The sequence below is a fragment of the Cetorhinus maximus genome, chromosome 2 (genome assembly GCF_964194155.1).
Source record: "Cetorhinus maximus chromosome 2, sCetMax3.hap1.1, whole genome shotgun sequence".
In the NCBI taxonomy this organism is placed as follows: Eukaryota; Metazoa; Chordata; class Chondrichthyes; order Lamniformes; family Cetorhinidae; genus Cetorhinus; species Cetorhinus maximus.
This window is the reverse complement of record NC_135880.1, coordinates 45,453,857-45,476,998: the sequence shown is the minus strand read 5'-3', so window position 1 is coordinate 45,476,998 and position 23,142 is coordinate 45,453,857. Positions and strand designations below refer to the sequence as shown.

At 41.4% G+C, this 23,142-nt stretch overlaps 1 protein-coding gene across 4 annotated transcripts in view; it reads left to right on the top strand.

The window, feature by feature from the left end:
- The window catches only part of LOC144693924 (uncharacterized), a 129,364-nt gene that overhangs the window by 94,023 nt on the left and 12,199 nt on the right, over window positions 1-23,142 (top strand). For 3 of the 4 annotated variants that reach the window (XM_078564163.1, XM_078564154.1, XM_078564146.1), the window contains 8 exons: window positions 75-258; window positions 7,299-7,365; window positions 9,598-9,790; window positions 11,430-11,703; window positions 14,019-14,061; window positions 14,718-14,846; window positions 15,465-16,032; window positions 19,692-19,926. In XM_078564163.1, coding sequence (XP_078420289.1) covers window positions 75-258; window positions 7,299-7,365; window positions 9,598-9,790; window positions 11,430-11,703; window positions 14,019-14,061; window positions 14,718-14,846; window positions 15,465-16,032; window positions 19,692-19,926 — 1,693 coding nt within the window. Of the gene's footprint in view, window positions 1-74; window positions 259-7,298; window positions 7,366-9,365; window positions 9,404-9,597; window positions 9,791-11,429; window positions 11,704-14,018; window positions 14,062-14,717; window positions 14,847-15,464; window positions 16,033-19,691; window positions 19,927-23,142 lie in introns of those variants that run through there. The other variant, XM_078564173.1, reaches the window with a different exon arrangement.

Here is a 23,142-nt window from a genome sequence, read left to right as displayed (position 1 = left end):
TATAAGGAATATTTTTATGAAATAGAATGCATAGGTGTTTTAGGTGTTCATACTGATGCCAGACTTTTCTTCAGTGTGTTTCCAGCACATGATCAACTACAGACAACAAATCAAAGTCAGGAAGCACAAGTTGGATTTTCCTCTGCTGCACGCTTCACACAATCCACATTGAGCCTTTGTCAGACTCCTGATGCAGGGCTGCCCATAGAGGCTCCAGAAACAACTGCAGAAGTTTCGTATTTTGGTTACTCCCAAAAGGTATGCATTGTTTTTTATTATTCATTCATGAGATGTGGGCTTTGCTGGCTGGGCCAGCATTTATTGCCTATCCCTAGTTGCCTTTGAGAATGTGGTGGTGAGCTGTCTTCTTGAACCGCTGCAGTCCATGTGGTGTAGGTGCACCCACAGTGCTGTTAGGAAGGGAGCTCCAGGATTTTGACCCAGCGACAGTGAGGGAACGGCGATATATTTCCAAGTCAGGATGGTGAGTGACTTGGAAGGGAACTTCCAGGTGGTGGTGTTCCCATCAATCTGCTACCCTTGTTCTTCTGGGTGGTGGTGGTCGTGGATTTGGAAGATGCTGTCGAAGGAGCCTTGGTGAATTCCTTCAGTGCATCTTGTAGATGGTACACACTGCTGCTACTGTGCGCTGATGATGGAGGGAGTGAGTGTTTGTGGATGTGGTGCCAATCAAGTGGACTGCTTTGTCCTGGTTGGTGTCCAGCTTCTTCAGTGTTGTTGGAGCTGCACTCATCCAGGCAGGTGGGGAGCATTCCATCACACTCCTGACTTGTGCCTTGTAGATGGTGGACAGGCTTTGGGGAGTCAGGTGATGAGTTACTCGTTGCATGATTCCTAGCCTTTGACTTGCTCTTATAGCCACAGTATTTATATGGCTAGTCCAGTTCAATTTCTGGTCAATGGTAGCCCCCAGGATGTTGACAGTGGAAAGTTCAGTAATAGTAATGTCATTGAACATCAAGGGGCAATGGTTGAATCCTCTCTTGTTGGAGATGGTCATTGCCTGACACTTATGTGGTGCAAATGTTACTTGCCACTTGTCAGCCCAGGCCTGGATATTGTCCAGGTCTTGTTGCATTTGGACATGGACTGTTTCAATATCTGAGGAGTCGTAAATGATGCTGAACATTGTGCAATCATCAGCGAGCATCCCCAGTTCCGACCTTATGATGGAAGGAAGGTAATTGATAAAGCAGCTAAAGATGGTTGGGCTAAGGACATTTCCCTGAGGAACTCCTGCAGTGAGTTAGGACTCGGCCTGCTCGGTCAGTAGTGGTGCTACTGAGCCAATCTTGGTGATGGACATTGAAGCCCCCCATCCAGATTACATTCTGTGCCCTTGCCACCCTCAGTGCTTCCTCCAAGTGATGTTCAATGTGGAGGAGCACTGATTCAAAACCTTTGCAAAACAAACACTCAGTTCACTTAAAAGTTAGTTTTACTTTTCTTCAATTAATTCAAGGGATGTGGATTTCTACTCAGACTAACCTTTATTGCCTAATTGCCCCTGAGAAGATAATGATGGGCTGCCTCTTGAACTGCAGTCCGTGTGGTGAAAGTACTCCCAGAATGCTATTAGGGGCAGAGTTCCAGCATTTTGGCCCAACAACAATGAAGGAACAGTGTTAGATTTCCAAATCAGGGTGGCTTGTGACTTGGAAGGGAACTTCCAGGTGTTATGAGGAAAGGCTGGTCAGGTTAAGCTTGTATCCACTGGAATTTTGAAGAGTAGGAGGCGACATGATTGAAACATATAAGACCCTGAGGGGTCTTGACAGGGTGGATATGGAGAAGATGTTTCCTCTTGTGGGAGAATTTGGAACTAGGGGTCACTGTTTAAAAATAAGGAATCGCTCATTTAAGGCAGATGAGGAGAAATTTTTTTCCCAAAGGTTGTGAGTCTTTGGAACTCTTCCTCAAAAGGTGGTGGAAGCAGAGTCTTTGAATATTTTTAAGGCAGAGCTAGATAGATTCTTGATTAACAAGGGATTGAAAGGTTATAGGGGGTAGGCAGGAAGTTACATTCAGATCAGCCATGATCGTATTGAATGGCAGAGCAGGCTTGAGGGGCTGAGTGGCCAACTCCTGCTCCTAATTCGTACGTTCATATATGTCGCCGTATTTTATGAATGCTAGTTGCCACTTATCAGCCCGAGCCTGAAGCTTACCCGGGTCTTGCTGCATATGGGCATGGATTGCTTCAGTATCTGAAAAGTTGAGTGGAAATGAACACTGTGAAATCATCGGCAAACAATCCCATCTTCGGATGGAGGGAGAAATCATTCATGAAGCAGTTGAAAATGGTTGGGCCTAGGAAATGCCCTGAGGAACTCCTTCAATGATGACCTGGGCCTGGATGATTGGCTTCCAACAAACACAACCATCTGCCTTTATGCTAGGTGTGACTTCATTCAGCAGAGAGTTTTTCCCCTGATTTCCATTGACTTTAGTTTTACTTGGGCTACTTGATGTCTCATTCATTCAAATGCTGCCTTGATGTCAGGGACACTCTTACATCACCTCTGGATTTCAGCTCTTTTGTCCATATTTGAGCGAAGGCTGTAATGAGGCCTAGAGTCAGATAGATAAAAGCAAAATACTGCAGATGCTGGAAATCTGAAATAAAAACAAAAAATGCTGGAAAAACTCAGCATCTGGCTGCATCTGTGGAGTGAGAAACAGAGTTAATGTTTTGAGTCCATATGACTCTTCATAGCTAAAGAGAGATAGAAATGTGATGAATTTTATACTGTTTACGAGGGGGTAGAGCAGATGGAGCAAGATAGAAAGTCAGGGATAGGTGGGAGCTAAGAGAATGACAAAGATGTCATGGGCACAAGACAAAGGGAGTGCGAACAGGAGGTGGTAAAGACTAAAGGTGCTGATAATGGCATAAAGGTAAGAGCAGAATGTGTTAATAGCAGAACAAGGGTCAGTGCTCTGTGAAAGCACAGCAAAGAAACCAGTGGCAGATGGCCCTGAGGAGGTTGGGGTGGTGGTGTTGTGGGTAAAAAGGATAAAAATAAATAAAAAATGAAAATAAAAAGTAAAATTTTTTAAAAATTGGATTAAAAAGAAGATAAAGATGGAGAAGAGAATTCATGGTCTGAAGTTATTGAACTCAATGTTAAGTCTGGAAGGCTGTAAAGTACCTAATCAGAAGATGAGGTGCTGTTGCCCCAGTTTTGCGTTGGGCTTCACTGGAACATTGCAGCATGCCAAGGATGGACATGAGAGCAAGATGGTGTGTTGAAATGGCAAGTGCCAGAAAGGTCTGGGTTATGCTTGCAGACTGAATGAAGATGATCCGCAAAGTGGCCACTCAGCCTGCGCTTAGTCTCCCCAATGTAGAGGAGACTGCATTGGAAGCAGCAAATACAGTAGACCAAATTGAAGGAGGTGCAAGTGAAGCATTGCTTCATCTGAAAGGAGTGTTTGGGGCCTTGGATGGTGAGGAGGTAAAGGGGCAGGTGTTGCGCCTCCTGCGATTGCATGGGGAAGAGTTGGAGGTGATGGGGGAGTGGACCATGGGGTCATGGAGGGAACAGGCCCTACGGGATGCTGGCAGACGAAAAGAGGGGAAGATATGTTTGGTCGCGGCATTGTGCTGGAACTGACGGAAATGGCGAAGGATGATCCTTTGAATGCAGAGGCTGGTGGGGTGAAAAGTGAAGATTAAGGGGACCCTATAATTGCTCTGGGGAAGACGTGAGGGCAGAGGTGTGGGAAATGGGTCAGACACAGTTGAGGGCCCTGTCAATCACAGTTGCGGGGAGCTCTCGGTTAAGGAAAAAGGAAGACATGTCAGAAGCACTGTTTTGGAAGGTTGCATCATCAGAAGAGATGTGATGGAGGCGAAGGAACTGAGAGAATGGGATGGAGTCCTTCCAGGAAGTGGGGTGTGAGGAGCTGTAGTCAAGGTAGCTGTGGGAGTTAGTGTGGGAGGCTTGTAATGAATATTGGTAGACAGTCTATCACCAGAAATGGAGACACAGAAGTCTAGGAAGAGAAGGGAGGTGTTCCAAGATGACAGTGGAGTGGAGTCAAGAAGTCATTGTGGAATTCAAACCCAGCATTGGTGAGAGGTTATTGGTGAGTAAGTGTCACTTGATAGTGTTATTGACAACACTTTCCATCACTTTGTTGATTATTTAGAATCAGCTGATGGGGCAGCAGTTGGTTGGACTGGACTTGACTTGCTTTTAGTGGATAGACACATTTGTGCAATTTTCCACTTTGTTGGGTAGCTGGCAGTGTTGTAGCTGTGCTGGAAGAGCTTGGCTAGATGCATGGCTAGTTCTTGAGTATAAGTGTTTAGTGCTCAGCCAGAATGTTGTCAGGGCTCATAGCCTTTGCTGTATCCAGCAGTTTCTTGATATCACCCGGAATAAATCAAAATGGCTGAGGACTGCCAGCTGCGATGCTGGGGAACCTCCGAAGTAGCCAGTTAACATCAGTAAACAAATGGATTAAATGGCCATTAACATATTGCTGTGTGTTGGAGTGTGCAAATTGCCTGCTGCGTTTCCTAAATTACAATAGTGACTACATGTCAAAAGTACTTCATTGGCTGAAAAGCACTTTGAAATGCCCTGAGTTCGTATATAAATACAGGACTTTATTTTTCTTTCATGATTGATCATCAACTCAGCACTTCTAGGTAAAGATGTTCGCAAACTCTTCAGCCCTGTCTGTTGCACTCTCATGTTGGGTCTGCCATCATTCGGGTGTTCACTGAGTTGTCTCCTCCACTTGGTTGTTTAATTGTCTATTGCTATGCACAACCAGATATGACTGGACTGCACAGCTTTAGTCTGATCTTTTGGTTGTGGGATTGCTTAGCTCTGGCAATAGGATAGTGCTTCTGCTGTTTAGCTGTTGTAGCTTCACCAGGTTAACATCTCATTTTCATGCTTTTCTGAGCTGCTCATTGAGCCAGGGTTGGTCCCCTGGCTTGATAGTAATAGAAGAGTGAGGAATATGTTTGACCATGAGGTTACAGATTGTGGTTGAATACAATTTTGTTGCTGCTGAAGGCCCACAGTACCTCGAGGGTCCCTAGTTTTGAGTTGCTAGATCTATTCTGGACCTATCGATTTAGTTTGATGGTAGTGTGATAGAACATATTTGTATGGTTCCAAGTAGTTCCATATTTGGAACTTTATCGCTGTTCCTTAACTGTTGCTGGGTCAAAATCCTGGAACTCCCTCCCTAACAGTACTGTGGGTGCACCTGCACCGGATGGACTGGATCAGTTCAAGAAGGTGGCTCAACACCACCTTCTCAAGGGCAATTAGGGATGGGCAACAAATGCTGGCTTAGCCAGCGATGCCCACATCCTGTGAAAGAATAAGTAATGAAAAAGATATGATGGAGGTGTCCGCAGCATAAAAATGGAACCATCTTCACAGGGACTAAGCAGTAGCCACTCTTAAACAATATTATAATGGATAGATGCATCCGTGACAGGTAGATTGGTGAGGATGAGGCCAAGTAGGTATTTCCCTTGTGTTGGTTCTCTCGCCATCTGCTGCAAGCCCAGTGTAGCAGATATGTCCTTTAGGAGTCAACCAATTTTGATCAGTAATGGCACTGGACTGCAGAGCTTCAGCCTGATCTGTTGGTTGTGGGATTGCTTAGCTCTGGCAAAAGGATATTGCTTCTGCTATTTAGCTGTTGCAGCTTCATCAGGTTGACATCTCATTTTCATACTTTTCTGCACTGCTCATTGAACCAGGGTTGGTCCCCTGGTTTGATAGTAATAGAAGAGTGAGGAATATGCTTGGATCGTGAGGTTACAGATTGAGGTTGAATACAATTTTGTTGCTGCTGTTACAGATTGTGGTTGAATACAGTTTTGTTGGGAGGAGGCAATGGCATAGTGGTATTGTCGCTTGACTATTATCCAGAGACCCAGGGTAATGCTCTGGGGATCTAGGTTCAAATCCTACCATGGCAGATGGTGGAATTTGAACTCAGTAAAAAAAGAAATCTGGAATTAAAAGTCTAATGATGGCCATGAAACCATTGTCAATTGTTGTAAAAACCCATTTGCTTCACTAATGTCCTTTCGGGAAGGAAATCTGCTGCCCTTACCTGGTCTGACCTGCATGTGACTCCAGACCCACAGCTATGTTGTTCAGACGGCATTTAAGAATCAACAAGTGCAATTAGGGATGGGCAATAAATGCGACACTCACATCCAATGAATTTAAAAAAATGCTTTTTATTATTCATTTGTGGGATGTGGGCGTCACTGGCTAGGCCAGCATTTATTACCCATCCCTGATTGCAATTGTTCAGAGGGCAGTTAAGTATCAACCACTCACTGTGGGTCTGGAGTCACATGTAGGCCAGACCAGGTAAGGACAGCAGATTTCCTTCCCTAAAGGACACTTGTGAACCAGATGGGTTTTTATGACGTTCAGGAATGTTTTTGTCATTTTTTTTAACTCTTGGTGATGGACATTTGAAGTCCTCCATCCAGACTACATTGTGTTCCCTTGCTACCCTCAGTGCTTCTTCCAAGCGACGTTCATCATGGAAGAATACTGATTCATCAGCTAAGGGAGGGCAGTAGGTGGGTAGTCAGCAGGAGGTTACCTTGCCCATGTTTGACCTGGTGCTGTGTGGCTTCATGATGTCCAAGTCAATGTTGAGCCCTCCAGGGCCACTCATTCCCTCCCGTTTACTACTGCTGCCGCCTCTGGTGGGTCTTGGAGAAGCTTATGAACCAAATGAAAGGTTACAATAAAAGTTTCAAACCATGACCTTTGTTATATTTGTCATCTTGTAAATTACACAAATAACTTTTCTAAATTTTAAAAAGGATTGAGGAGGGAGGAGCTTTTGAGAAACTAATGGTGACCTCAGTTCTTTGGATAATAAGAGTGTAAACCCAGCATTTAGATGCGAGAATATGGATTGGTGACTGGTGTGAAGATCAAAATTTACATCTGCTTGAGGCTGACAAAAAATTTTGGAAAGGACATCTAGTTCCCAGTGGAGTAGAATCTGCAGCGTGACACTGTCAACACTTAAATTCAGACTTAACAAGTTTGTGCTGAACTGATGGAAAATAGAGCCCTCATTGTGAATTTTTGCTTTCGTTCTGAGAAATAATAATAGGATAGTGCTTAGATGATCCAGCTTTCCAGGCACCCCTTCGTTGGGTTGCAAAATGTAGAAACGTGTTTTGTTAACTGCTATTAACACACAACATACAAGAGTGAATTGTTTGTTTTTCACAAAATCACTTTAAAATCTGATTTTTACAGGTTGATATCACAGAAGCTCAAAATGTAGGACACCAGGAGACATTGAACACATCTGAAGAAAACTTGGGTAAGTTTGATGCAAGTTTTTAAAAATTGATTTCCCAATCTTACCTATGTAAGTTTACTGTTTGAACTTAAATATGGAGTGTATATTTAATTGAGAGAGAGAGAGAGTTACAAGCAATTAAAAAAAAAATCAACATTATGATGTGGATGTCACTGGCAAGGCTGATATTTATTGCCTACCCCTAGTTTCCCCAAGAAGTTTTTGAACTGCTGCAATCCATGTTTGTTGTAGTTTAACTACTGGGTTTCTTGCTGGGCCACTTTAGAGGGAAGTTAAGAGCCACCTATGTTGGTCTGGTGTTGGAGTCACCTATAGGCCAGACCAACTAAGGATGGTGGGTTCCCTTTCCTACTTGAACTAGTTGTAATTTTGACATACTGACAGCTTCATGGTTGCTTTTGTTGGTGGCAGCTTTTCCAGATTTTTGAAAATCTGAATTCAAATTCTCAAACTGCCATGTGGCAGTTCTGGATTACTGATCCAGTAATATGATCACTGTGCTACCATACCCATCATCAGGGAGGAGTTTATGCTGCATGTTATAAACTCCTGCCTGGTTTGTGAATGACATCGGAGCTCTCAACATTGCAGCCTTAACTGATTACTTGGTGTGGATTATACGTTTGATATAATACAATATATAATAATTAATGTTTTGGTGCTTGTGTTGGAGGTTGAGTTGTGAACTTTTGCTTATCTCTGAATCAATTGGTCATTCAGGCCCCACCCAAGATTTGAACATATAAGCTAGGCTGACACTAACTCTATATGATTGCCTCTCTAACAGCTGCTTTCATAGCTTCAAAAATGGTGAGGGGATGCAATGACTGAGGTTTGGTTTTTCTGATGAAACATTAAACTGAGGTCTTAATTGACCTCTTGGCGGATGTAAGACACCTCATGAATCCATTGAAGGATGAGTAGGGGAGTTCTCCTGGTTTCCTGGCCACACAGCTGATTGCTATTGTTAAGGTTGTGAGCTGTGTGGAAAGAGAGTAAACTTGGTCCCTTTAGTTTTGGAAGGAGGTGATCGTACAATGATATACAAGCTAAGGGTATGAAAAAGATAAATCTACAATTTTACAAGCATATAACAGGATAAGAAATATTGGCCCATCGAGCCCGTGCCATATAATTGTGATGTCTTTTAGGTGAAAATACACACGCAGTACAAACACTCCACACCCTACTGCACATTGAAGCCATGTAATCTCTTGGGTGAGGCGATAAATCCAGGCTGATCCACATAGACAATTAAAACTAGTCCCAGAGACCACCCTGGGTCTTGATTAATGTTACTTCAATCAATGTTCAAGTTGTAGTGCAAGAGAATAGATTTAAACCAGTTAAAGGCAAACTTATGACTATTATCAGGAAGTTGTCCTTCATACAAAAATATAGAGCTATGGAGGCAAAAACCCCTGAATCATTTAAGAATCAACTTGACACTACAATGGGGAGACATTAGGGATAATCTAGATTGATGAACTAAATGGTGTCCCATGTCCATTTTTATCTTGTACTCTATTTTGCTTTTTCTTCCTGCTAAGTTTTTTGCAGAAGTGGATTAATTTTACAAAAACATGCTTCAAGTTTGGAGCTTCACTCACCGGGAAAGCATACTGGGAATTTGGATTCCATGATTTTCTGTCTATTAATTTTACCCCTATATGTTTTAGGTGCCATATGCTGATCGTATCGTTAGAGTACTGGTTTGAAGCAATTACTGAACCAGAGTTTGTGAAGATGATGAATTAATGATATATCAATTATCAAGTTTTTAATCACTGAAATTTCAGAGATTTTGTTAAATTTCTCAATTTTGGCCCACTAATCATTTGAAATTTATCTCTAGACATCCTCTGTGTTTAATATTTAAAATGTTCAGTAACAATAGAAACAGGAAAAAATAGAAAGGTCTTTGATGGCTGAACTAATTTGTGCAGTTGGGTAGCACATTGCCTTGTATCAAGTTTTCTCAAGGCAGCCTGTGTTTTCAGACAAATATTCATGGTGATCCTTAAGTGAATCAGGATGGCAAATAGTGATCTTTTATTACTTTACCTGTGGGTCAAGTCTGAATGGGTTGACAGGTATGTAACTATATGACTGTACCTCACTATGCCAGTAATATGTCTTGTCCCTTTTCAAAAATTGTAGATATCCAAATCACTCATGGCTTTAGTTATTTTGTACTTTGAATTTAAATTCTCTGTGGTACTTTTGTTTTAGAGCATATGATGACAATGGAAAGCCCAAATGAAGAGACATTCATATTAACCCTAGTTGAGATCCCAGCCTCCTCCTTAATGGATTACAATGCATCTTCCACTTCTGTCATTCCTGTTTTAGAAGACACCTTGACGGTTGCTGAACCAATTCTACCTTTGCCAACGGAAAATGTTGAAGTTAGTGAGTCTGTGAGGTAAGTCCTGTAATTTCAAGATTGAGATGTAATTTTAATTTACAGTAGAATTGAGTTTAAAGTTGCACTGACGAAATTATTTAAATGCAATAAATAAAAATATAAGATGTAGAGAATTTCTGGTAAATACAATCAATAAATACTTAAGGACTGTGGTGTGAGAACTGGATTAATCACCTTCCTATATGGAAGCACCTGTCCCCTGCTCAACTCCTCCTTCAAAGGCTTGGATGTATATATAAATCTGACTCTGTGGTGTTGTGACCAGAAAAATAAATATATTTACTTTTACTCTCACTCTTGTGTCGTAATTAATATCCCAGGTTACAGGTTTTTTTCAATTGCCTGACTTAAAGTGAATATTATATATATTTATTTCTAGATAGATTAAAGGGAATAGACATGCTTATACCAACACTGAAGATTGCTTGGGTTAGAGAAATTGTTTAGATTCAATGTCATTATCTTTATTAATTGAAGAAGGTGCACAGGGAATGGCTGCTCTAGCAGGTTAGAACTAGAGTGTACATAAGTGGCTATACTCTCTGGCCACCTCACTCGCAAAGACTGTTCCATTTTACTTCAAATTTACTTTGCTGTTTGTTGGTTTGTTTGGCTTTCTTGGATTTAGAGGTTTGGCAAAGGTTACTTTTTGGCAATATTGCCATTTTGGTGGCCAAGTCCTAAATTTGAATATCAAGATCAGCAACAAGAGATCAATGTAAGTTAACGTGAGCATTCATTATTTTAATATGTGGTCGATGGTGCTCTGTGCATCCTAATGGTCCCCAAAGACAGAGAGCTTGGACACTTCTAGAGTAGAACACTGCTCTCTCATTTCTAGTGTTAGGATTTACGTCTATCTGAGACAGGGATGAAAGCTCCTTCTCCCTCCAGGTTGTCTGTATCCTATGTGAAATGAGTTTGGAAAATGCCAACATGCTTTCAGCTTTGCATTGAAGAAAATTATCCATGTAGTGCTAAGGGAAGAATGTAGGGTAGTGGGATTAATTTTGAATTGCTTTAGTAAAGAACTTGTACAGATATAGTAAATTTGAATGGTTTCCGCCTGCACTGTGATATAAAAACAAAATGCTGTGGATGTTCAAAATCTCAAATAAACACAGCAAATGCTGCAAATTCTCCACAGATGCTATCAGACCTGCTGAGTGAGAAATGGAATTAATGTTTCACGTAGTTGACATGAACTCTGAAAGAAGGTCATTGACCTGAAACATTAACTCTGTTTCTCTCTCCACAAATGCTGCCAGACCTGCTGAATTTTTCCAGCATTTTCTGTTTTAATACGCACTGTAAATATCTCTGGTTCTAAATCTGCAGACCCATTAGAATGGCCATAGCGTTATCTGGTATGGGAAGTGGATAACTTTACACGAGTGCAGTATGTGTCACTCTCTAATGTGACGACGAAGGTGCATTTTGTCAGAGCAGTGAAGTTTTACTTTGCACCTGCTGTATTGCCAAGCTGTGTGCACTTCGTGCTGCCCTGACTTTAAGAGGAGGCGATGTTCCATTGTTCAGCATTAATATTCCCTATCTTGCAGTAAAAATATTTCAACAAAAATATATATACATGAAGTATTAGATCTTATTTTAACAGTTATGCTCATGCATACAGCTCTGAACCATCAATGGACACAACCACAGCACCCACTGTGTCTGAATCCGTACCACTCACAGAAAGTATACAACAGCAATGGAGCTTAAATAAGCCAGGATCAAATATTGGACAAATGGATAGAAAAAGGAAAGTTCACGGTTTTAACGATAATCAAGATTTTCCTGCTAAGAAAAGCCCAACGATCACATCAATAGATGAGGAATCAATAGAAAATGTTCGACTAACTGAAGAAACTACTCAGTCAAATTTAGTTACCTGTACTTCACTTGAGGTAGGTGCTTTTTTTTCTATTATTTCGTTTTTTTACTCTTTCATGGGGCTCGCTGACAAGGGCAACATTTGTTGCCAATCCATAATTGTCCTTGAACTGAGTGGCTTGCTACACCAGTTCAGAGGGCAGTTAAGAGTCAACTACATTACTATGGGTCTGGAGTCACATGTAGGCCAGACCAGGTAAGGATGGCAGATTTCCTTCCCGAAAGGACAATCGATGGTAGCTTCATGGTTACTATTGCTGAGACCAGTTTTCAATATGATAATATGGCAGACCAGCTGCCATGGTGGGATTTGAAGCATTGGCCTGGGCCTCTGGATTACTAGTCCACTGATATTACCACTTCACCACTGTCTTCTGCAAGTCTTTTGACTCTGAAGGCTTGTAAGGTAGATCTGCGCTGTGGTTCATGGATGCAGTGTGTGAAGCAGGCCTACTGTACCCACTGAAGTGCCTGGCTAAATTTACTCCAAATTTTTTAATTGGTTAGTTATCTTTCTCCTTCAGCCGGTCTCTATTTGTGTCTCTGTTGCTGTAAGGTTGGGTGATTGGCCTCATGCTATGCATCTACTTCTCTGTGTATCCACCACCAACAAGTTGAATTACTTTTTTGATTCATTAATAGGATGTGAGCATCACTGGCAAGGCCAGCATTTATTGCCCATCCCCAACTGTCCTTGAGAAGGCAGTGGTGAGCTGCCTTCTCAAACTGCTACAGTTCATGTGGTGTAGGTACACTCTCAGTGCTGTTAGGAGGGGAGTTCCAGGATTTTGACCCAGCAACAGTGAAGGAACAACGATATGGTTCCAAGTGTGTAAGGTATATGACTTTAAAGGGAGCTTCGGGTCATGGTGTTTCCCTGCTTCCCTGGTCCTTCTAGGTGGTAGAGGTTGTGGGTTTGGAAGGTGTTGTCTAAGGAACAGTGGGCAGTTGCTGCAGAACATCTTGTAGATGGTACATACCACTGCCACTCTGTGCAGGTGGTGGAGACAGTGAATATTTAGGGTGGTGGATGAGGTGCCAATTAAGAGGGCTGCTTTGCCTTGGGTGGTTCGAGCTTCTTGAGTGTTGTTGGAGCTGCACTCATCCAGACAAGAGGAGAGTATTCCAGCATGCTCCTGACTTGTCTTGTAGATGGGGGACAGGCTTTGTGGAGTCAGGAAGTGAGTTACTTGCCATAGAATTCCTATTTGCAGCCACAGTATTTAACTGGCTGATCCAGTTAAGTTTCTGGTTGATGATGGGGTATTCAGAAATAGTAATGCCATTGCATGTCAAGGGAAGATGGTTAGATTCTCTTTTATTGGGGATGGTCATTGTCTGACATTTGTGTGGCATGTGTGCCACTTGCCACTTAGCCCAAGCCTGAATGTTGTACAGGTCTTGCTGCATATGGACAGGAACTGCTTCATTATCTGAGGAGCTGTGTATGGTACTGAACACTCTACAATAATCAGCAAACGTCCCCACTTCTGTCTTTCTGATGGAGGGAAGGTCATTGATGAAGCAGCTGAAGATGGTCGCACCTAGAACACTACCCCGAGGAACTTCTTCAGTAATATCCTGGGACTGGGATGATTGACTTCTAACAGCTACACTGTCCTTTCTTTGTACTGGATATGACTCTGACCAGTGGAGAGTTTTCCCCCTGATTTTTTTTTTTGCTACTGACTTAAAATTTGTTAAGGCTCCTGGATGCCAAACTCAGTCAAATGCTGCCTTGATATCAAGGGCAGTTTCTCTTCCTGCAGTCTGTGCAATTCTGCCCTGCACAACAACCCCCCACCTCCCCCATGCCCACACTCGTGTTTGGGGATGCTACAACCCTGTTCAGCTTCATTCTTGTCCCAGCTTGGTTTACCTCAGACCAAGGGATTGGGGATTGAGCTTTGTGAGAAAGTAAATCTGCTTCTTTGGCACTTACTGCACCTGTGCGCAGCATTATTACTCTGTAATACCCCAGCAATTTTAACCTGAATAGCAAATGTGCAAGTAATTAGCTGCAGAGTTCCTTCTTCCACAGCAACACCTTACCAAAAAGGGACACTTGAGAGCACTGGTAAGAGAGAGAAAAAAAAAATCAAGTGTGAAGTTCATGATTATTTAACTCTCACTATACTTGATCAGCTACCAGGCGTGAAGAAGAAAAGTTATGATTCTTTAGTGCTAATTTGTGATGACTTGATGCTCAAGTAAAAGGTTCATTTTAATAAATTGCCATATGCTACAACAATGTAAGTTACTTAACATGAATCTAGTGTCCCAACAACTCCTTTAGTACTGTAATTCTGCTATGTTGTCTTTTGCACAGGAATGTCCAGCAACTGCAACAAGTAGTATATTGCGAAATGATGGTAAGTCAGTTCTTTTTATGTGAAGTACTATAATGGTAGTATTTGTGAATGCTAGTTAGTAACAATTTCCATAATTGCATTTTGCCTTCCTATTGCTAGAAAGTGGAAAGGAGATGGGATTAATATTGCTGATTCTGTGTGGCTGAACACCAACCTGACTTCTCAGAATCTTCTGAAAGCATGTGAAGATATTGAATAGATTTCATTTCTCTTAAAACTTCTCCAATAATTTAATTTGTGCATCTGTTAAGATTAGTGGATTGAACTTGGGTGGACGCCATTAGGAAGGTGAGATGCTTGCACGTGATTTACTCCTGCCCTGCACCTAACTGATGTTTTACATCTAGGTGCTAAATCCAGATGCTTTATGTTCAGGTGAAAACCTACCCCATGTTTCACCTGTGTAATATATTTTTCTAATTTTCACCAAACTTGTCACGTTCCTTCACTATAAACACACTTCAAAGAAGAAGCACAATTTGCATCTAGTTTGTTTGTACTCAAAGCAGAAATTCTACATTTGCGGGTGTTAACTTCCAAACTGCTGACACTGTTTAAGTTTGTTTGAGCCCAGGTTTATGCTTAACTAAATGTTACCTATTTTGAAAGTTTGACTTGTTCCTCAAATGGTGCTGTTGAAATAAATCTTCCATCAGAATCCACTGAAGGCTTCACATCCACTCCCCTGGATAATGTAGTATACCCTGTTCCTGTTGAAACAGCAGCTGAAACGTGTTCTGTATCTGCTGAAGAAATGAAAAAGTCTGGTTCACAGAAAAGAAGAGGTACATGGCTAATTTTACAGTGAAATGTTTCATGGCATGTCTGCATGGTGAACACTTAGAAATGGGTTTATCTGACTCATTTGTTCTATTTAAGCAATAAATTAAGCAAAATAGAGAGTTGAGAACAGTCTTCATCCGTGTCATTTTCTCTGCATTATATTAAACAATTGGAGAATCACACCCTTTATCCAATCATTTTTCTCACTATTTCTGTTTAACTTTTCACCCACTCCTCAATAAAAAAATCTTGAGATAAGGAAACTTCCTGTGAGTGTAAGCCTGTGATAACCACCCGTGTTAATGGGATCAATCTGTTTAGAGACTGAACCTGGATGTTATCATTTTTCTTTGCAGACTGTTATTTATTTGATAGTTTACATTGCTCATTTGCACCTGCCCCTATCATTCATTAATCAATAAATTAAATTATTGATTTCCATTACAATTCAGAGTGCATCAGCAACTAATTTTAAGATCACTTTAATGAAATTTACTGTCGTGAAGCTGTTATGCAATATTCTGCACAGTTTAGGATGTAGAATCCTTGTGTTTCAATCCTTGGTTTAAAAATGAAATTCTTTCATAGTTTATTCTAACTTGGGTCTTTATTCTTTCTAGGTAAACTCACTGTGAAACCCAATATTTCTACAAAGAGAGCTACATGCATTCCTGTCACCAGTCTCCCTGCTAAAAACAAAAACACTCTGAAACTTTCAAGAACTATAAGAAATACACCTTCCCCCTGTGTTTCTAAAAAAGGTTTACATCCTGAACTAGCATGTAATTTATCAGTTGATACGAACTTTGCACAACGGGAGCCAGGATCTGTGTACCATAACCAGGGTCAAACTGGTGCACAGGGAACAGCAACTGTCACTGAATTGGTTCATTCTACAAAGACTTTGGCAGCAGCCACCGATGCGGGCACGACTGCAGCCAGCAATGCGGGCACGACTGCGGCCAGCGATGCGGGCACGACTGCGGCCAGCGATGCGGGCACGACTGCGGCCAGCGATGCGGGCACGACTGCGGCCAGCGATGCGGGCACGACTGCGGCCAGCGATGCGGGCACGACTGCGGCCAGCGATGCGGGCACGACTGCGGCCAGCGATGCGGGCACGACTGCGGAACAATCTGAGATGACCCTGCAAAATACAGCTTCCACTTCTATTAGAAGTCTAACTAGGTAACTTGGGAAAATATGATTTGGATGAGATTGGTTTAAAAAGCACTTCAGGAAGGAAAAAAACTGATGAGTAATTACCCCTTCTAACATATGTAAAGAACAGCTTCAGACTCCCATTTCCCTGAACACCTGAACAAGTTTATACATCTTTCATTCATTTGGGGTTAAAAATTTCCATTTTCATTATTTTTCAGAAAAAAGTAGAAATGAATTTAAAAGCAGTGTTTCAAATTTTTCATTCAAGTTAGCAGAGAGAGATTTTCACCCTTTTAGTTCTTAAAAGTGGAGTTAGCCCACTATTTTTGTTTAAACCATGAGTTCCATATTTGTTCTGAGTAGTTGATGTGAATACTACATGACAGAGTAGAAAAGCATGTCTCATTCCCAGCATTGACGTCTCATATCTTGAGCACAAAAAATCCAAAATTGTTCATAATTCTGCCAAAGAAAGGTTGCGGTAATACCATTTGCTTTGAAGTTAGTGAACTCCATAGTGTTGTTATGGACAGGACGGGGTTTAATTTTAGCTACTGTGATTTCTCATCTCACCACCCGTCCGTAAGCAGAAAGATGTTTTTGATTTTTGATTTATGATTTCACTTTTTGCAAGCGGTCGCATATTTCCCAACTCCTCAGTTTTGGTGTGATCCAATTTCTGTTAATAACCCCACAGCAAACTTGAGATAGGGTGAACTAATAGGGGTATTTTATTTTTCTCACACACAAAATGCGGGAGAGAGTGTCACTACATAGCCCCTGGTAGGTTCATACAATAAAAGACGGATAAGGGAAAGAAAGTGGTACAGGGCAAATACCACAGACAAAATAAGAATTATTGATGTGAGTCCAGAATCAAAACAAGTCCAATGGTGAATTCCTTCATAGAGATTAGCAGGTTGAAGACGGATGCTGGATAATCCACTTTTCCAGTAGTGGTGACTTCCACGATGGGAGAGGCATGTAGAGATGTATTAGTCTTATAGGCGCTGGTACAAAAGTTCAGTAGTTCCAGTCGAAAACAGTGTAGGTGGGAGCCAGGCATTCAAAACTTGGACAGAGCCCTCTTCTGCTGCTGCCAGCTAGATGGAAATGGCAGTCTGCCTTTTCGAGGTCCAGAAGGCAATATTACCGGTTCTAGCAGCTTTTTGGTGGGGGTGTGGGGGTATCAGGTGACATGATTCATGTTTGGTCAAAGGATGCACATTCCTTTAAGATAAAAGCAAAATACTGCGGATGTTGGAAATCTGAAACAACAGAAAATGCTGGAAAAACTCAGGTCTAATAGCATCTGTGGAGAGAAAGACAGAATTAACGTTTTAAGTCCGTGTGACTCCTCTTCCAGCTCTGAAGAAGAGTCATGCGGTCTTGAAACGTTAACCCTGTCTTTCTCTCCACAGATGCTGTTAGACCTGGTGAGTTTTTCCAGCACTTTGATGTATATTCCTTGTCTGGATTCTTGAGAGAGTTAATGGCTTACCCATTAATACGTTCAGCAGAGGTTTCAGGGTCCTTTTGTCTTTGTAGTCTGATCACCCCATTGGCCAGGCCTTGCCTTAAAATTATAAAGGGCCTTTGTACATTTCCTTGGGATTTGATCTCTGCAGTCACAGGGGGCATTAGCATCTCTTTAGAGATAACTAGGTTGCTGCTGTTCTTGAGGCCAGAACTTTCTTTTGAGTGAGTCATAGCCAGCCATGGCTTCAGTCATTTTAAAGCCTTTGTCCAGTTTAAAGATTCTATAAATTAGCCATACTTATAGTATATTACATATATTTTATAAAAATATAGAGTGAGATCTTAGGCCCTTGACAGTGTGAAGAAGCTAAATTTGTACTAATAAAGACAAACTGTCAATTATGTTCTTCCATGATAAATTGTTTTAATTCAGCTCATCACACTTTTCGCCCGGACAGCTTCTCCGGTAGTATCATCAGCTTTATTGCTGAATAAAAATTTCCAAGAGCTTATTGATAAATTCTTTGCATATGTTGATTTTTAAAAGGGGATAATGATCGTAAGACTCCTAAATTTTGTGAAGTCATTGTTGAAGAACAGCATAGCTACCTTTTGATTATCTGCACCTTGTATTATTTCTTTAACCTTTTGGCAGTTTGTGTTGGCTGTTTAAAACGAGTTTTGATTTTTGTGAGAATGGATTTTTAAAAATACTTTTGGGATATATTGTCTTATTATCTAAAGAAAGCTTGGCGGGGGGGTGGGGGGTGGGGTGGGGGGGGGGGGAGGTGGATGTGTGTGTGTAATTAAGCTGGGCAAGAGATTGATAGGAGTCAGGTTTTCTGGGGGGTTTGAAACATAACAAGGATAGAGTTGTTAGGTTTGAGATACAAGTAAATAGGTTAGATCTAACATTTGTGTTTTAGTTAAGTTGAGAGTTGGTTTGAATATCAAAAGGGAGTCAGAGGTTCAAGAAACATTTTTGCATCTTGCAGGAGTTCCATAGGTAAATTGTATTGGAGATATCATATTTTATTGATCCAAAAGCAAAGACAAGATGGAAACATGAAAGATCTTATATTTGGAAGGGTTTAAGTTTCAAAGAGATGTGAGAGCAATGGAACTAAGATGAAAGGGTTAAAAAAGGTTTTTTTTTTGAAGAGTTGCTGTTGAGCTGGAGCTATGAAGATAGGTGGATATAGCTGGAGCTGTTGAGCCATTGCTGGAGCTCTGGGCTGGGAGAGGATGCAGTTTAAATCACCCATCTAGTCAAGCCAGAAAAGTCTTGGGCTGCAGAAAGTAGTTTTATTCAGAAGTGGATTCCATCGTAGAGTGGAAGAGGGTAAAGGTCATGTGGTACACCTTTATTGAAGTTACAGCAGTTTGCTTAAGGTAATATTATTGGATTTCATAGTAGACATCTATAAGGGAGTGTTGCCTGGAAGGTGTTTACTGGTGGGTTTGACCAAGTGGAAAATTTTTGGAGGAATGTTTTGTAAGACTAGCCTTAATTGTATAATTGTAATCTTGTGTGCTTAAGGTATCTTTTATTGTTGTTAGTAAAACTTTTACTTTTAATTTTTAAAATCCCAATAAAGGCGTACTACATGACCTTTACCCTCTTCCACTCTGCTATTTTGCTTCACATTTTTGTGAAAGGTTATGTATGGCACAGAGGAAAGCCATGGTTGAGAGATATTGGAATTGGAATGAAGATGAGTAATGAGGAAGAGAAAATATTACTTTGGATTAATGCTTAAAGGCCTTGAACTCTAGTCTGTGGTAGACCTTGGTCCACAGACTTAATTTGTTTATATTAATGAAGGTCTTTTGCTGAATAATTTTTTAAGATGCCCCATTGATCATTCCATTCTTTAATACCGTTTCTCATTTAGAGACATAAATCTATTCTCTATCATGAAAATTACTGAATTACATCAGCAATTTTTTAACTTGACTGAAAGATGGTTGTCAGTAACGTTGTAAATTTAACTCAACTTTTAACTGCTGACATTTTTTTATTTAAAAAAGGTTAAGTGCAAAATTTTATTTAAATCCAGGCATTTAACTTTGTTGCAATATTTTTAATTAGCACAGATACAGAAGTCTGAATGCACAACTTTTATATTCTCCTGTCCTCCCATAATACAATGAAAGAAATCTAACCATTCATCTGTAATAACGAAGATCCTGGTTTTCAACAGGCCAGGACGTAAACCACGAGGATTTTTATCCTTTATATCTAAGAAGTCCTCTGAGAAAGAAAGTGAAACAAAACCTCAAAAGACAAAATATGTGAAGCCCCGTATGAATCTCCCACGGTTTGCTGGAAAAAGGTCGATGCCATCTGGGGAAGATGCTGAAGAAACAAAAGCAAACAGCTCTCCTACTGCAAAAAGGAAATTATGTGAAGAGGCAGGCAGGAGTTCTACAACTGAAGTAAGTTACTATTTTATTTTTAATTTTCTTCCCCCTCTGGATTCTTCAAATGGGTTTGTTAATATTAATCTGCTGCCAAGCTGTTCCAATACAGCAACAACACAGGCATCCATCTGGCAATGTGGAAAATTGCCCAGGTATGTCCTATACACAGAAGGCAAGACAAATCCAACCCGGCCAATTATTGCCCCATCAGTCTCCTCTTGATCATCAGTAAAGTGATGAAAGTGGTCATCAGCAGTGCTATCAGGTGACACTTGCTTAGCAATAACCTACTCACTGATGCTCAGTTTGGGTTTCAGCAGGGTCACTCAGCTCCTAACTTCATTAATGCCTTGGTTCAAACATGGACAAAAGAGCAGAACTCCAGAGGTGAGATGAGAGTGACTGCCTTTGACTTCAAGGCAGCATTTGACCGAGTGTGGCATCAAGGAGCCCTATCAAAAGTGGAGTCAGTGGGAATCGGGGGGGAATACTCTGCTGGTTGGAATCATACCTAGCACAAAGGAAGATGGTTGTAGATGTTCGAAGTCAATCATATCAATTCAAGGACATCACTGCAGGAGTTCCTCAGGGTAGTGTTGTAGGCCCAATCATCTTCAGCTGCTTCATCAATGACCTTCCTTCCATCATTAGGTCAGAAGTGGGGATGTTTGCTGATTATTGCACAATGTTCTGTGCTGCGACTCCTCAGATACTGAAGCAGCCTATGTCTAAATGCAGCAAGACCTGGATAATACCCAGGCTTGGGTTGATAAGTGGCAAGTAACATTTGCGACACACAAGTGCCAGGCAATGATCATCCCCAACAAGAGAGAATCTATCCATCGTCATTTGACATCCATTGGCATTACCATTGCTGAGTCCCACACTATCAACATCCTGGGGGTTACCATTGACCAGAAACTGAACTGGACTAGCCATGTTTTTTTTTTTATTCGTTCATGGGATGTGGGCATTACCAGCGCATCCCCAGCATTTTTTGCCCATCCCTAATTGCCCTTGTTTAGAGGGTATTTAAGAGTCAATCACATATAAATACTGTTGGCAGAAGAGCAGGTCAGATGCTAGGAATCCTGCAGCAAGTAACTCTCCTCCTGGCTCGCCAAAACCTGTCCACCATCTACAAGGCACGGGTCAGGAGTGTGATGGCATATTCTCCACTTGCCTGGATGAGTACAGCTCCAACAACACTCCAGAAGCTTGATACCATCCAGGACAAAGCAGCCCACTTGACTGGCACCCATCCACAACATTCACTCCCTCCACCACTAACACACGATGGCAGCAATGTGTACCATCTACAAGATGCGCTGCAGGAGACAACACCTTCCAAACCCACAACTGCCACCATCTAGAAGGTCAAGAGCAGTGGACATATGGTAACACCACTTGGAAGTGCCCCTCCAAGCCACTCATCACCCTGACTTGGAAATATATCGCTGTTCCTTCACTGTCGCTGGGTCAAATCCTGGAACTCCCTCCCTAACAGCACTGTGGGTGTACTGCACCACATGGACTGCAGTGGTTCAAGAAGGCATCTCACCATCACCTTCACGAGGGCAATTAGGGATGGGCAATAAATGCTGGCCTAGCCGGCGATGCCCACACCTCATGAATGAATAAAAAGAAATATAATTAATCTTCACAAACTAAATAGTGGAGCGAGATGAGGGGAGAATTGGAAAATTAAAGAGAAAAGACGAAGCAATAGTGCAGGGTAATAATATGGGTAATGATAACCAGAGTGTGACAGGAAGAGACAACGCATACAAACGTAAGAATGCAGCAGTCATAGGTCGCAGTAGGGCAAATGGCAAAAAGACAGAAGGAAAAGCTATTTATCTGAATGCATGCAACATTCATTACAAGGTGACCAAGACTGGAACCTGAATAGTCGAGGATATTTGGCATTTAGCAAGGACAGGATGAAAGGAAAAGAAGGTGGGTTCACTCTGTTAATAAAGGATGAGTTCAGTACAGCAGTGAGAAATGATCTTTGTTCAGAAGATCAAGATGCAGAATCAAAAATAAAATTAAAAATACCTGGAAAAACTAAGCAGACAGCATCTGCGGAGAGGAACACAGTTAACGTTTCGAGTCCGTATGACTCTTCAACAGAACTAAGGAAAAATAGAAAAGAGGTGAAATATAAGCTGGTTTAAAGGGGGGTGGGACAAGTAGAGCTGGATAGAGGGCCAGTGATAGGTGGAGATAGCCAAAAGATGTCATAGACAAAAGGACAAAGAGGTGGTGGTATTATCTAAGGAATGTGCTAATAGGTGACATTAAGGGATGCAGAATCAGTTTGGGTGGAGATAAGGGGCCAAATCTCTGAGTGGCAAACAGCATCGGATTGCCACTCTGCTCCTAATTTTTTTACACTAAGATGGAGCTGTGTTTCTCGCCTCAACTTCTGAACTGGGCCTCTTCAGAAATGCAGAGTGTGCTTGTTCTGGGAGTCTTTCCTTGTAGTGCAGGATTGTTGGGGGAAGTCAAGCCACACCCCTTTTTACAGCACTAGCTGCCATATTTTGGAAAGTCTTCATTCACTAACAGGTGAAAAACTTTGGGACATTTTCACTGTATTAGTGAATGAGTGAGTGAGGTAAGTGGGTACGGTGTCAGGGTGGGTAAGATGCTGGGCTGGGTATGGTGGTAGGGTGCCACCTGGGTAGGATGATAGGATGGTGAAGTCAGGTCAGATGGGAGGGGGAGTCACATGGTATCAAATTGAAAGAAAAGGCGTACAATGTGACAATGTGGTGAAGAATAGTGGTAGGACAGAAGATTGGGAAAGTATTAGAAACCAAAGGTTGAATAAAATATAATAAAGAAGGAGAACTTAGAGTATGAAAGAAAGCTAGCATGAAATATAAAAACAGACTGTAAAAGTTTCTACAAGAATATAAAAAGGAAAAGAGTAGCTAAAGTAAAGCATTGATTTCTTAGAGGATGAGACTGGGGAATTAATAATGGGAATCAAGGAAATGGCAGAGACTTTGAACAAGTATTTTGTATCAAGCTTCACAGTAGAAAACACAAACAGCATCCCAAAAATAGTAGAAAATCAAGGGACAAAAGGGACGTAGGTGCTTAAAACAATCATGATCACCTAGAGAAAAATTACTAGGAAACCTAATAGGACAAAAGGTTGATAAGTGCCTTGGACCTGATGGCCTGCATCCTAGGGCCTTAAAAGAACCCTGTTGCAGA